General features: G+C 41.2%; 3 protein-coding genes and 1 non-coding gene across 5 annotated transcripts; 3 read left to right on the forward strand and 1 right to left on the reverse strand.

Moving 5' to 3' along the window:
* The first annotated feature begins 238 nt into the window (after positions 1–238).
* LOC103849489 (purple acid phosphatase 15) lies at positions 239–3,515 on the forward strand. The gene is made up of 6 exons (XM_009126248.2): positions 239–1,127; positions 1,274–1,465; positions 1,913–2,461; positions 2,544–2,734; positions 2,969–3,247; positions 3,323–3,515. Exons 1-6 carry the CDS (start codon positions 842–844, stop codon positions 3,446–3,448), a joined length of 1,623 nt encoding a protein of 540 aa, XP_009124496.1. The 5' UTR covers positions 239–841; the 3' UTR covers positions 3,449–3,515.
* Positions 3,516–3,631: 116 nt separating this feature from the next.
* LOC103849477 (LON peptidase N-terminal domain and RING finger protein 3) lies at positions 3,632–4,994 on the reverse strand. The gene is made up of 2 exons (XM_009126232.2): positions 4,847–4,994; positions 3,632–4,723 (listed from the first exon to the last, which is right to left on the reverse strand). The coding sequence occupies exon 2, from the start codon at positions 4,696–4,698 to the stop codon at positions 3,658–3,660; it is 1,041 nt and encodes a 346-aa protein (XP_009124480.1). The 5' UTR covers positions 4,699–4,723; positions 4,847–4,994; the 3' UTR covers positions 3,632–3,657.
* A 206-nt stretch (positions 4,995–5,200) lies between these two features.
* TRNAS-UGA lies at positions 5,201–5,282 on the forward strand. Its single transcript has one exon. It is a non-coding gene; the product is annotated as a tRNA-Ser (tRNA).
* Positions 5,283–5,526: 244 nt separating this feature from the next.
* Positions 5,527–10,993, forward strand: LOC103849496 (protein transport protein Sec24-like At3g07100). Of its 2 annotated transcripts, none has more exons than XM_009126252.3 (14): positions 5,527–5,740; positions 5,830–6,956; positions 7,046–7,184; positions 7,675–7,865; positions 8,043–8,150; positions 8,237–8,440; positions 8,561–8,792; positions 8,927–9,076; positions 9,161–9,317; positions 9,417–9,544; positions 9,623–9,945; positions 10,022–10,210; positions 10,321–10,566; positions 10,649–10,993. In XM_009126252.3, the coding sequence occupies exons 2-13, from the start codon at positions 6,009–6,011 to the stop codon at positions 10,552–10,554; spliced, it is 3,003 nt and encodes a 1,000-aa protein (XP_009124500.2). In that variant the 5' UTR covers positions 5,527–5,740; positions 5,830–6,008; the 3' UTR covers positions 10,555–10,566; positions 10,649–10,993. The 2 variants fall into 2 exon arrangements, with proteins under 2 accessions (XP_009124500.2, XP_009124505.2); XM_009126257.3 differs by having other exon boundaries at positions 5,571–5,740; positions 5,833–6,956.
* The last annotated feature ends 226 nt before the right edge of the window (positions 10,994–11,219 follow it).

Here is an 11,219-nt window from a genome sequence, read left to right on the forward strand (position 1 = left end):
CCCCGATGTGGGTTTCAGTCGCCTGTTTCTTAGGCTCTTGTTGCTGGGGATTTCTTGTTTTTCCGCCAGTTTAGGTATCAAACATTGTAATCGTTGCTTCGAATGAATTTTATCAGACGGAAAAAAAAAAGACAACTACATATTATGTCGAGAGAATCCTCTGTAAACATGTTACTATATGGTACAAAATTAAAGGATGGGCATTGGATGAATAATTGACGCGAGTGGAAACTGACTTAAATGATTTCTAATCCATTAAATATAAAGTCAAATGGCTCAGACTGGAATGTATAGAATTTGGTTTACTACCGTGTGTGAACGTTCTACACAATATCAAAATCGTAGATGGAGAAGTCAACATTTTGTATTTTTTTATAAGGAAAGCATGACACTGACTTTTGTGACGCATTTGACTTACTGCTTTTGGGTCATTGATGACGTAATTACACTCACTGTCGTTGCAGACTAAACCTATTAAAGTATCCAAGGAATAAAATACAAATTAAGCAGAAAAAACACAAAACATTATGGTTAGATTCTCCACCAGATGAAAATTGGAAAAGGGTAATTCATATAAACCAAACGTCACTGTGAAACTAGGTGAGTACCACAATTATAGATAATCTATAATACAAATCTCCGAAAAAATCTCAATATTATTATGTTGGAATAAATTTCGGTCTCATATGATTGTTGCGTGTTAAATGATAATTTGCTTAAACGGTAATCACTATTTAAACGGGCACTCTGAACCTTTATTTCTCACAAAACATCCCAACGGCAACATAAAGAAAGCCGCTCCACTACAGTGAAAAGCTCCGCCACAACCCCCGTGGAAACGATGTCGTTTCACGACAGTTCTATCACCACCTTCCTCGGGCTTCAACTACTTCTGCTCTTCTTCTGCTTTCTCTCTTCGGCAAGCTTCTCTGACGCTATCCCATCAACGTTGGACGGTCCATTCACTCCGGTGACGATTACACTAGACACCTCTCTCCGGGGAAAAGCAGTTGATTTGCCCGACTCCGATCCACGTGTCCAACGCTACGTCACCGGCTTCCAGCCGGAGCAGATTTCTCTAGCTCTCTCCTCCAATTATGACTCCATATGGGTCTCTTGGATCACAGGTTCATTTTCATTTTATTACCAACTCTTTTACTTTTTTCAGTTACTTGTATATAAAGTTAGGTCTTGTGGCTCTGTTGAACAAAAGATAAGATTCTTTTACTACAAGTTTCTATTTCACTAATGAAACTCTTGTTGTGTCTGAAAGGTGAGTTCCAAATCGGTACGAACGTGAAGCCGTTAGATCCGACAAGCATCGCCAGTATTGTCCAGTTCGGTACTTTGGGGGACTCACTGATTCATACAGCCACAGGATCTTCACTTGTTTATAGTCAACTTTACCCTTTTGAGGGCCTCCTTAACTATACTTCTGGAATCATACACCATGTTCGCATTACAGGTTCTTCTTTTACCTTCTTTCATGATTTTAGCTTATATATATAGACCACCCCATGTGTTGCATAGTGTGTGTATTTTTTAAATGAAATGACAACCCTTACTAGAATTAAAACAACTGCTTTTGCTAGTTGTAAAGCAAACCAAATGAACATGTAACGCTTTAATTTGCAAAATATTTTGTAAAAAGTCAGAATGTTCTAGCTTTTCAAATTATTGTTTTAAAGGTTACATAAAAGTACAGATAAAAAATTAATGAGTCATTTTTAAGTTTATTTTAATCAAAAAGTTGACAATTTGGAGGTCATACCACCTATATAAAATTTGAAGGCCAAATATAATATATATATTTTTTTCAAATAGAATTATTTATCCGGCTATGCCCAGATTCGACCATACTAAACAAGTTATTAAATCGACTCTTGATAATGATTTGGTTTTTGAAACGCAGGGCTGCAACCAAGTACTGTCTATTACTATCGGTGTGGGGATCCTTCACATGGTATGAGTAAGATACACCATTTCAAGACAATGCCGGTTTCTAGCCCCTCGAGTTACCCCAGCCGAATAGCAATTGTGGGTGATACTGGTCTCACTTACAACACAACAGCTACAATTAGCCACTTGGTTCAGAACTCTCCTGATCTTGTTTTACTGGTCGGTGACGTGAGTTACGCAAACTTGTATCTAACGAACGGGACTAGCTCGGATTGTTATTCTTGCAATTTCTCAAATACGCCTATACACGAGACGTATCAGCCACGTTGGGATTATTGGGGTAGGTTTATGGAGAATCTGACTTCTACAGTTCCTCTTATGGTGGTTGAAGGAAACCATGAGCTTGAGTTGCAGGCTGGGAACAAGACATTTGAAGCTTATAGCTCAAGATTCGCATTCCCTTATGTAGAAAGTGGCTCCACTTCGAAGTTTTATTATTCTTTTAATGCTGGTGGGATTCACTTTGTTATGCTTGGTGCCTACATCGACTTTGATAGATCAGGTTTGATATTCTTCGACTCTGACCTCTATGTTTACATGTTTGTGTGCGTTTTTACTAAGGTTTCTTGTTCGGTTTTTGGCAGGGGAACAATACGAGTGGCTAAAGATGGATCTTGCTAAATTCAATAGGTCGGTAACTCCGTGGTTAGTAGTTACTTGGCATCCACCATGGTACAGCACTTACACAGCGCATTACAAAGAAGCTGAATGTATGAAAGTAGCTATGGAGGAGTTGCTTTACTCTTACGGTACCGACATTGTCTTCAACGGACATGTAAGAAAAAAACACAACCTTGTCTTTTTTTCCAGAGCGGGTTATGGACATAGCAAAATGAACATTAGCATATAGTTTCTAAAATATTAGTGGTTGATATATATATATATATAATAATTTATGGCCCCAAATGATTAAAAATATATGTTTAGTAATCGTTTCAAGCCTCATAAATTTCTCCATCTTTTGATTTGGTATAACTGACATTTTTTCTTTGTGAAAACATGTTTCAAGGTTCATGCTTATGAACGGTCTAACAGAGTATACAACTACCAACTAGACCCATGTGGTCCAGTTCACATAGTGATTGGTGATGGAGGTAACCGTGAAAAGATGGCGATAGAGCACACTGATGAACCCGGTAAATGTCCTGACCCATTATCCACACCGGACGCAGCCCTGGGTGGGCAATTTTGCCCTTCCAACTCCACCACGACTGGTGCGTTCTGTTGGGACCAGCAACCTCCTTATAGCGCCTTGAGAGAGAGCAGCTTTGGCCATGGAATCCTAGAGGTAACAGTTTTAACTAACTCATAAACGCTTGAACCACACTAGGATTAGACTCAAATTTAATCTGATTAAATGCAGATGAAGAACGCCACATGGGCACTATGGACATGGCACAGGAATCAAGACACTAACAGTCAAGTTGGAGATCAGATTTACATCGTGAGACAACCTGATCTATGTCCCCCTCAAAATGTCACAACCTGATTGATTAACCATTGCTAAGCTGAAGTTTAAACGGAAATGTTCTAATAAATGATTTGGCTTACAGCCTCATCCATTGAGTGATTTTTTTTTTCTGTTTGTTTGTGTGTTTACACTGTTGAATGTAACAAATATTTATTTAATACTAAAAATTTCAATATTTATATTAAAAAAAAGGAGGGAAAATAAAGTTTCAAAAAAAGTTGTTATTACTAGAAGATCTCGAGGAACTCAAGGACGAAGCTGCTGCAGACAGGACAATGACCTTTCTGAGCACTAAGCTCTTTAGAACAGAGCTTACAAAACGTGTGACCGCACGGCGTAAACGTCGCGCCTTTGATGTTCACCTGACAAACGCAGCAGTTCACCTCTCCTTCTCCTCCTCCTCCGCCGCCATCTTCTTCCTCCTCCTCTTCCTCGTCGTCTTCGTACTCTTCCTCTTCGTCGTCCATGGCGTAGCTCGCTCCCGTTAGTCCCATCTGCCTATCCGTCTCTTCCAGAAGATCCATCAGCGACATCGTCTGCTTCGGCGCCGCATCTGCTTTCTCCGCCGCTTCTCCCTCCTCGCTGTCGTCTTCCTCCTCCTCCTCGTCGTCGTCGCTTGACGCCGCCGCGGCTTCCGCCTCCGCCGCCTCCTGCGCCGCGACGGCTTCCCTCGCCGACATCTGCCTCTCGTCGACGAACTTGACGACCGGGTGGCGGAGGATCTTGTCTTCGTCTCCGTGATCTCTGACGGAATCGTGCCGTGAAAACTGAGGCTTGAAGCTCCTGTTCGGCGGTCCGTCTCCAGGGATGCTGACGTCAGCGGAATAATCGTCGTGGCTTTTACCCGACCCGACCCGCATCGAGGGTCCGCGCGTGAACGCTCCGCGTCCGGGTGGATCCGACATGGGAATAGTAGCGTTTGGCCGGGGGTGTTTGGGATTGGGGATAAGGATATCCGAGGCGGGGATATGGAGAGACGTGGTCCAAGCAGAACCGGTTCGTTTGAGACGGAGCTTCTCGCGGAAAATCTGCCACGTGGTCCGATCTTTTTGGCCTTCCTTGATGTATTCGTCGCGTATGATGTCGAAAAGCGTTTGGGTCGTTGTTGTTGTTGTTGCTGCTGTTTGGTGAGGTGCAAGAGATTTTTGCGGCAAAGGCGGTGGCGACGGTGGAGATGATGGTGGTGGTGGTATAACGATCTCGCCGCCAAGAACAGCGTCTAGAGATAATCCGGCTAACGAGTTGCTACGTTTCTTTAACGCCGACATTTAACTCCACGCCTTCTCCCGCCACCTTTCTCCATCATCGGAAGCCGATCAATAACGGTTAATGAAGTAGTAAAAAACGAATTATTTACAAACTAGTATAATAGACATGTGTTGTTCAAAAAAAAAAAAAGTATAATAGACATGTTACCTCTTGCATCGAATTTAGAGTGTGTTGAACATCGTTTTTGCTTATACTGAAAAAATCTTAAATTTTGGTAATTGTGTTTTTGTTGGATTGACTTTTAACTTTTATCATATAGACTGGTTTTTATTGTTCTTACCTCCTTAAATTAAAACAAATTTATGTGGGTGAAAGTGTTTTAAAATGGAGAAAAAGAGCAAAGAAGAACGAGTCTTAAGGTGAAAAAATGATCTAAATTAAGGATGCTTCCATAGTGTTTGTTAGTCCAAAAAATATTAATCACTTATTTTATTTATAATGATGATCACTGTGAGTTATCAACTTGTTTAAGACACTCTATGGAGATGTAACAAACAAGAAGTCAATATGTCCGAGTGGTTAAGGAGACAGACTTGAAATCTGTTGGGCTTCGCCCGCGCAGGTTCGAACCCTGCTGTTGACGTTATTTTTAAATTTTTATTGAAAAATAAAACCAACAATGAAAATGAGAAAATTACCCATTTGCATTATAATTAATCTCCACCGGTAAGCCTCATTATCTTTGATCACCGTAACCCAACGATCACTGATCTCAGCCCAATAAGACTGTTGTATAAAGACACTGCAAAACCGTTAAGCCCAAAGTTAATACTCTCTAACAAATTTTTTCTTTTTTTTTAATTACTCTGAAAATTTACACTCTTTTACAATTATTATTTTTGGGATAATTACATTATCGATAAAGGCGGTAAGCCCAAAGTCTTGGCCCATATAATATCACACCGTCGTCTCTCCTTCACCGCGCATGATTCTCCAACTACTACACCTCGAATCTTCTTATTAGGGTCACACGATCTGAAAGCCGATCACTGCCGTAGAATAAGTTTTCGTGCTGCGCAGATTCTCGCTCTCTCACTTGAGGTAGTCTTCTCTCTCAATTCAAACCTTATATCAAATTGATAAAAAAAAAAAAATTAATTTGAGCTGATACTCAATTTTTATTGATCCAGCAGATCTTTCCGGTAAGGGGAAATCAACAACGTAGAGGGAGCTTCTCTTATACGTTTAGAACTAGATTAAGTTTATTCCAGAGGTTATGAAGGAATCTAGGGTTTGTTAATTGATCTGGTTCTAGTCCAAAGCTTCCAACTTTGATAGTAGTTTCAGGTTTTAAGTTGTGTAAGCAATAATGGGTACTGAGAATCAGGGTTATCCGAATTTTCCAGCTAGGCCTCCTCCTCCGTCCTCCTCCTCTCCGTTTGCATCTGCTCCGCCGCCAGGTGGAGCACAGACTGTTGGCTTTAGACCACCTTCTTCCCAACCTACAAGGCCTTTTACCCCCTCTGGTCCTCCTATGGCTCCTCCACCTGTGGGTGTGATGAGGCCTGGGCAGTCTCCTTTTGTTTCTCAGATTCCAGGGAGTAGACCTCCTCCGCCAGCTTACGGAGGCCCTCCTGGTGGTGGTGGTGGTGGTGGTGGTGGCTCTTTTCAACGTTTTCCAGCTCCTCCTCCTCCGTTCCCGGGTAGTCAAAACCCTCCTCTTAGTGGTCCACCAGCTACTCAAACTCTTGCAGGTCACTTATCGCCTCCCATGTCTCTCCGCCCACAGCAACCAATGGGACCTGGAGGGTATGCTTCTCCTCCTGGTCCTGGTTTTCAACAACCGGTGCCTCCGGTTAACCCGTCTTACTCTGGTGTTGCTGGTCCGCAGCCATCTTTTCCTGGTTATCCCAGCAACCAGGCTCCTCCAGTGTCATTCCAGTCTTCATCTCAGGGACCTCGGCCTACATATCCTCCTCAGACAGGAGGTTTTGGTCAGCACCCAGGACAGCAGAACCTGCATCCGAGCTATGCACCTCCTACCAGCAACGTCCAAGGCTTGGCTGAAGATTTCAATTCGCTATCCCTTTCGAATATTCCGGGATCGCTTGAGCCAGGACTTGATCCTTCCTCATTCCCAAGACCATTGGATGGTGACGTGGAGCCAAATTCATTTGCTGAAATGTACCCTATGAATTGTCATTCGAGATATCTACGGCTGACAACTAGTGCTATACCAAGTTCCCAGTCTCTGGCGTCGAGGTGGCATTTACCTCTAGGAGCTGTGGTTTGTCCACTTGCTGAGGCTCCTGAAGGGGTAAGTATTCGTCTAGCTAATTAACGTGCTACATTAGAGCCACATATAACTTTTTCATGTATTGCAACTTGTCGTTTTTATCTGTTCAGGAGGAAGTACCACTTGTTGATTTTGGCTCAAGTGGCATCATCCGTTGCAGAAGATGCCGTACCTATATGAATCCTTATGTGACTTTTACTGATTCTGGAAGAAAGTGGCGGTGCAACATTTGTTCTATGCTTAATGATGGTAATTTTTCCAAATCTTCAGGATTTGTTTGTTGACCAAGTGATATAGAATGTCATTGTTGTTTTCTCTGGTTTTCCTTGATGGGAAGGATTATCTATCAGGGAATTTAGTAAAATTATACGGGAACTGTTTTTGGTGTTGTGTATGTTTAATTGTTTTTGGTGGAATGTCATCTTATACCTGTGAATCTGATGTGAACTTGATGGGGGGGGAAGGGCTACCTATTAGGGATCTTAGTAGAATTATCGTAAATTAATTTGGTGAAACTTACAAGGAACCGTTTTTGGTGTTGTGTATGTTTTTTTATTTGGTGGTGGAATGTCATCTTTGTTAAATTATCTGTGCACCTGATACGAACTTTTGCCTAGTCGTTGGAATGTCCTTTTACTTTCCATAAAATTATTTGAGCGATGGCTCTATGCTCAGTCCTCTTAGGCGTATATGCTTATCAGATGAATATTCATAGTTATGGGTCAAACGTATTGTGCAGTGCCTGGTGAATACTTTTCACATTTGGATGCTACTGGCCGAAGAATGGACATGGATCAACGGCCTGAGCTGACCCAAGGCAGTGTTGATTTCATAGCTCCAACTGAGTACATGGTTCGGCCTCCGATGCCACCAACCTACTTCTTCCTCATTGATGTTTCATTTTCGGCTACTAAAAGTGGGATGCTTGAGGTAAGCATGTTGGATTCTAACTTGTTGTGCATTAGAATTACTTTGTAATGACCAATCTATGTGCTTTTATCTAAACACACTACGTATCATTGGATCTAGACTAGATTAGAGTCTCTTTTTTAGATGCAAGCTGTCCTCAAATTTTGATTTTACACTGACTTTTATCTCCTTTGGCAGGTTGCTGCTCAAACGATTAAGTCTTGTCTTGATAACTTGCCTGGTTATCCCAGAACTCAAATTGGATTTATTACTTATGACAGCACTTTGCATTTTTACAACCTGAAGGTAAGAGAATTGTAAATACGCATGAATTTTTGTTCTGAAATACTTTAGCATTTATCATGTATTATTTTTGGACCTTGGCAATGCAGTCATCTCTGAGCCAACCACAAATGATGGTGGTTTCTGATCTGGATGATATATTTATCCCATTGCCGGATGATCTCCTTGTCAATCTATCTGAATCTAGAAATGTGGTGGAAGCCTTTTTAGACGGTCTGCCTCTTATGTTTCAAGATAATGTCAATGTGGAATCGGCTTTTGGTCCAGCCGTCAAAGCAGCGTTTATGGTTATGGTTAGTTACTATGCTGCCATTTGAAATGAAAATACAGTTTATGTCAGTGTCCTATATGGAACCTCATCTGAAAATTTCTATCAGTTTGTAGTTGACTCTGTTTTCTCTTTCTCATTTCAGAACCAACTTGGTGGCAAGTTGCTAATTTTCCAGAACTCGTTACCTTCTCTTGGTGCTGGGCGGTTAAAGCTGCGCGGAGATGATCCTCGTGTCTATGGAACTGACAAAGAATATGCTTTAAGGGTAGCTGAAGACGCCTTCTATAAGCAAATGGCTGCCGATTGTACCAAGTTCCAGATTGCAATTAATGTTTATGCATTCAGTGATAAGTACACTGACATTGCCTCCTTAGGTACGTGAACGTTGTGATTGTCACTGTTTTTTTATTTTAGGAGTTTGGAGTCAGTTAGTGGTGGCTTCTCCTGCCGTTCAGTATTGCTGTTTTAAGTGCGAAATTTATGTATTAAAATGCATTGGTTTGTGTAGGGACGCTGGCAAAATACACTGGTGGACAGGTGTACTACTATCCAGGCTTCCAATCATCTATCCATGGAGATAAGTTAAGACACGAGCTGGCTAGAGACCTTACAAGGGAAACTGCCTGGGAATCCGTTTTGCGAATAAGATGTGGAAAAGGTTTAAGAGTTTATGATACAATATTCATTTGTGCCGCCTGTTATGTCACTCAAGATATGCTAAATTCGTTGGTATGCTATACAGGAATTCGTTGCTCGTCCTACCATGGGAACTTCATGCTAAGGTCTGCCGACCTGCTTGCTCTTCCTGCTGTTGACTGTGACAAAGCATATGCAGTGCAGCTAGCTCTGGAAGAGACATTGCTAACAACCCCGACTGTGTATTTCCAAGTCGCTTTACTGTATCCTTTGAATAGTGTATATTTAAAACATACTTGAGTTTAGATTTTCAGCTTGGTACAACACATCATGTGGTTTTAGTAATCCTTAACAGAACTAAGATATACTGCTTCTTGCGGAGAGAGGCGTATAAGGGTACACACAGCTATTGCACCAGTGGTTACAGATCTCGGAGAGATGTATAGACAAGCAGACACTGGCTCCATTGTCTCTGTATATGCTAGATTAGGTAGGATACATTCAAGTTTTTCCCAGTAGCATTATACGTTACTTTGGATGTTATTTAATAACTGTTTTAATTCTGCAGCAATTGAGAAAACTTTGTCCGCCAAATTGGATGATGCACGGAATGCTATACAGCAAAAGATTGTTAAAGCTCTCAGAGAATATCGTAATCTTCACTCGGTGCAGCATCGGCTGGGGTCTAGATTAATATACCCAGAGTCTCTGAAGTTCTTGCCATTGTACGGATTGGCCATTTGTAAGTCCACACCTCTTCATGGTGGACCAGCTGATGCTTCACTTGACGAACGAAGTGCGGCAGGCTTCACCATGATGGCCCTGCCTGTCAAAAAGCTATTGAAGCTTTTATATCCCAGTTTATTCCGTGTTGACGAATGGCTCTTAAAGGTTTGTGCTTCTCTATCTCAATGTACATCTTTTCAGAAAATTCTTAAAATCATTAATGAATTTGACATGTTTGCAGCCATCGGCAGACCATGATGACCTTAAGGACGTACTAAGGAGAATGCCTCTGGCTGCAGAGAGTTTGGATTCTAGAGGCCTTTACATTTACGATGATGGGTTTCGATTGGTGTTGTGGTTTGGTCGGATGCTTTCACCTGACATTGCTAAATGTCTTCTTGGGGCTGACTTTGCAGCAGAGCTCTCAAGGGTATGCTCTTTCATCCACGTACATATGAATTTATTAACCAGCGTTACATCTTATAATGATCTATATGCTTCCATACTAATTTCTCAGTCTTTCTTTGTGGTGGATCTTAGGTTACACTGCAAGAGCAAGAGAATGGGATGTCGAAAAAGCTAATGAGGCTGATAAAGAAAGTGAGGGAGAATGATCCGTCATATCATCCCATGTGTTTGCTAGTGAGGCAAGGAGAACAACCCCGAGAAGGCTTCCTTCTCCTCAGAAATCTCATCGATGACCAGATGGGCGGTTCGACTGGTTATGTTGATTGGATGCTGCAACTTCACCGCCAAGTCCAACAAAATGCGTAATAGTTCACAATGGTAAGAATTAAGAAACATTTATTCCATGTCATAACAATCACATGCTCAATGCATCTTACGAAGCAGTTTTTTTTTTGTTCAGACAACTTGAGTGCCAAGATTGCGCCTCTCTCTTAAAGAAACTCCAGAGCTCCAAATCTTCTTCTTAAGCCGTGTAAGGTGTCGCAGGGTTTAAAGAATGCGGGATCATTGATGTCTGCTTCGTTGGGCCTAATCTGTTGTTTTGGAAAATAAAGAAGCACTAGTTTGATTACTCTTCATTTGTTTCTCTATATAATCTTTTTTTTTTCGCTCAATGTCCAGGCTTTTATCTGCTTAACCATAATGGTAGATTAGTCGTTTTTATTATTCCTTTGTTACATTTTTTTTTTCAAATTTTCTTGTGCATTTGTAATCAGATTTTATTTTGGTGGGGGAGTTTACAATTCATGAATCTATTAATCAGGGATATTGACAAAAATTAAATTACTTGACGGAGACCACATATGAATATAATCTGTATGAATGTGGGTAATAGATTAAAGGGAGTTAAGATGTTCAGTGACCATTTTATAAATCAATTCAAAGATTCTGGTCGGTTGAACCGGAACCGGTTATGAGAAGAAACGTGTCAATTAATTTATTGGGCGGCACTTTCTAGAAGCGTACAACAG

The sequence above is a fragment of the Brassica rapa genome, chromosome A01 (assembly GCF_000309985.2).
Source record: "Brassica rapa cultivar Chiifu-401-42 chromosome A01, CAAS_Brap_v3.01, whole genome shotgun sequence".
In the NCBI taxonomy this organism is placed as follows: Eukaryota; Viridiplantae; Streptophyta; class Magnoliopsida; order Brassicales; family Brassicaceae; genus Brassica; species Brassica rapa.

Bases quoted from the DNA above. Each gene is read 5' to 3' on its own strand.
- LOC103849489 (XM_009126248.2), top strand. From the start codon at position 842: ATGTCGTTTCACGACAGTTCTATCACCACCTTCCTCGGGCTTCAACTA. The intron at 1,128-1,273 runs GTTCATTTTCAT...TGTGTCTGAAAG, and splicing joins ATGGGTCTCTTGGATCACAG to GTGAGTTCCAAATCGGTACG. The intron at 1,466-1,912 runs GTTCTTCTTTTA...TTTGAAACGCAG, and splicing joins ACACCATGTTCGCATTACAG to GGCTGCAACCAAGTACTGTC.
- LOC103849477 (XM_009126232.2), bottom strand. From the start codon at position 4,698: ATGTCGGCGTTAAAGAAACGTAGCAACTCGTTAGCCGGATTATCTCTA.
- LOC103849496 (XM_009126252.3), top strand. From the start codon at position 6,009: ATGGGTACTGAGAATCAGGGTTATCCGAATTTTCCAGCTAGGCCTCCT. The intron at 7,866-8,042 runs GTAAGCATGTTG...CTCCTTTGGCAG, and splicing joins CTAAAAGTGGGATGCTTGAG to GTTGCTGCTCAAACGATTAA. The intron at 8,441-8,560 runs GTTAGTTACTAT...TTCTCATTTCAG, and splicing joins AAGCAGCGTTTATGGTTATG to AACCAACTTGGTGGCAAGTT.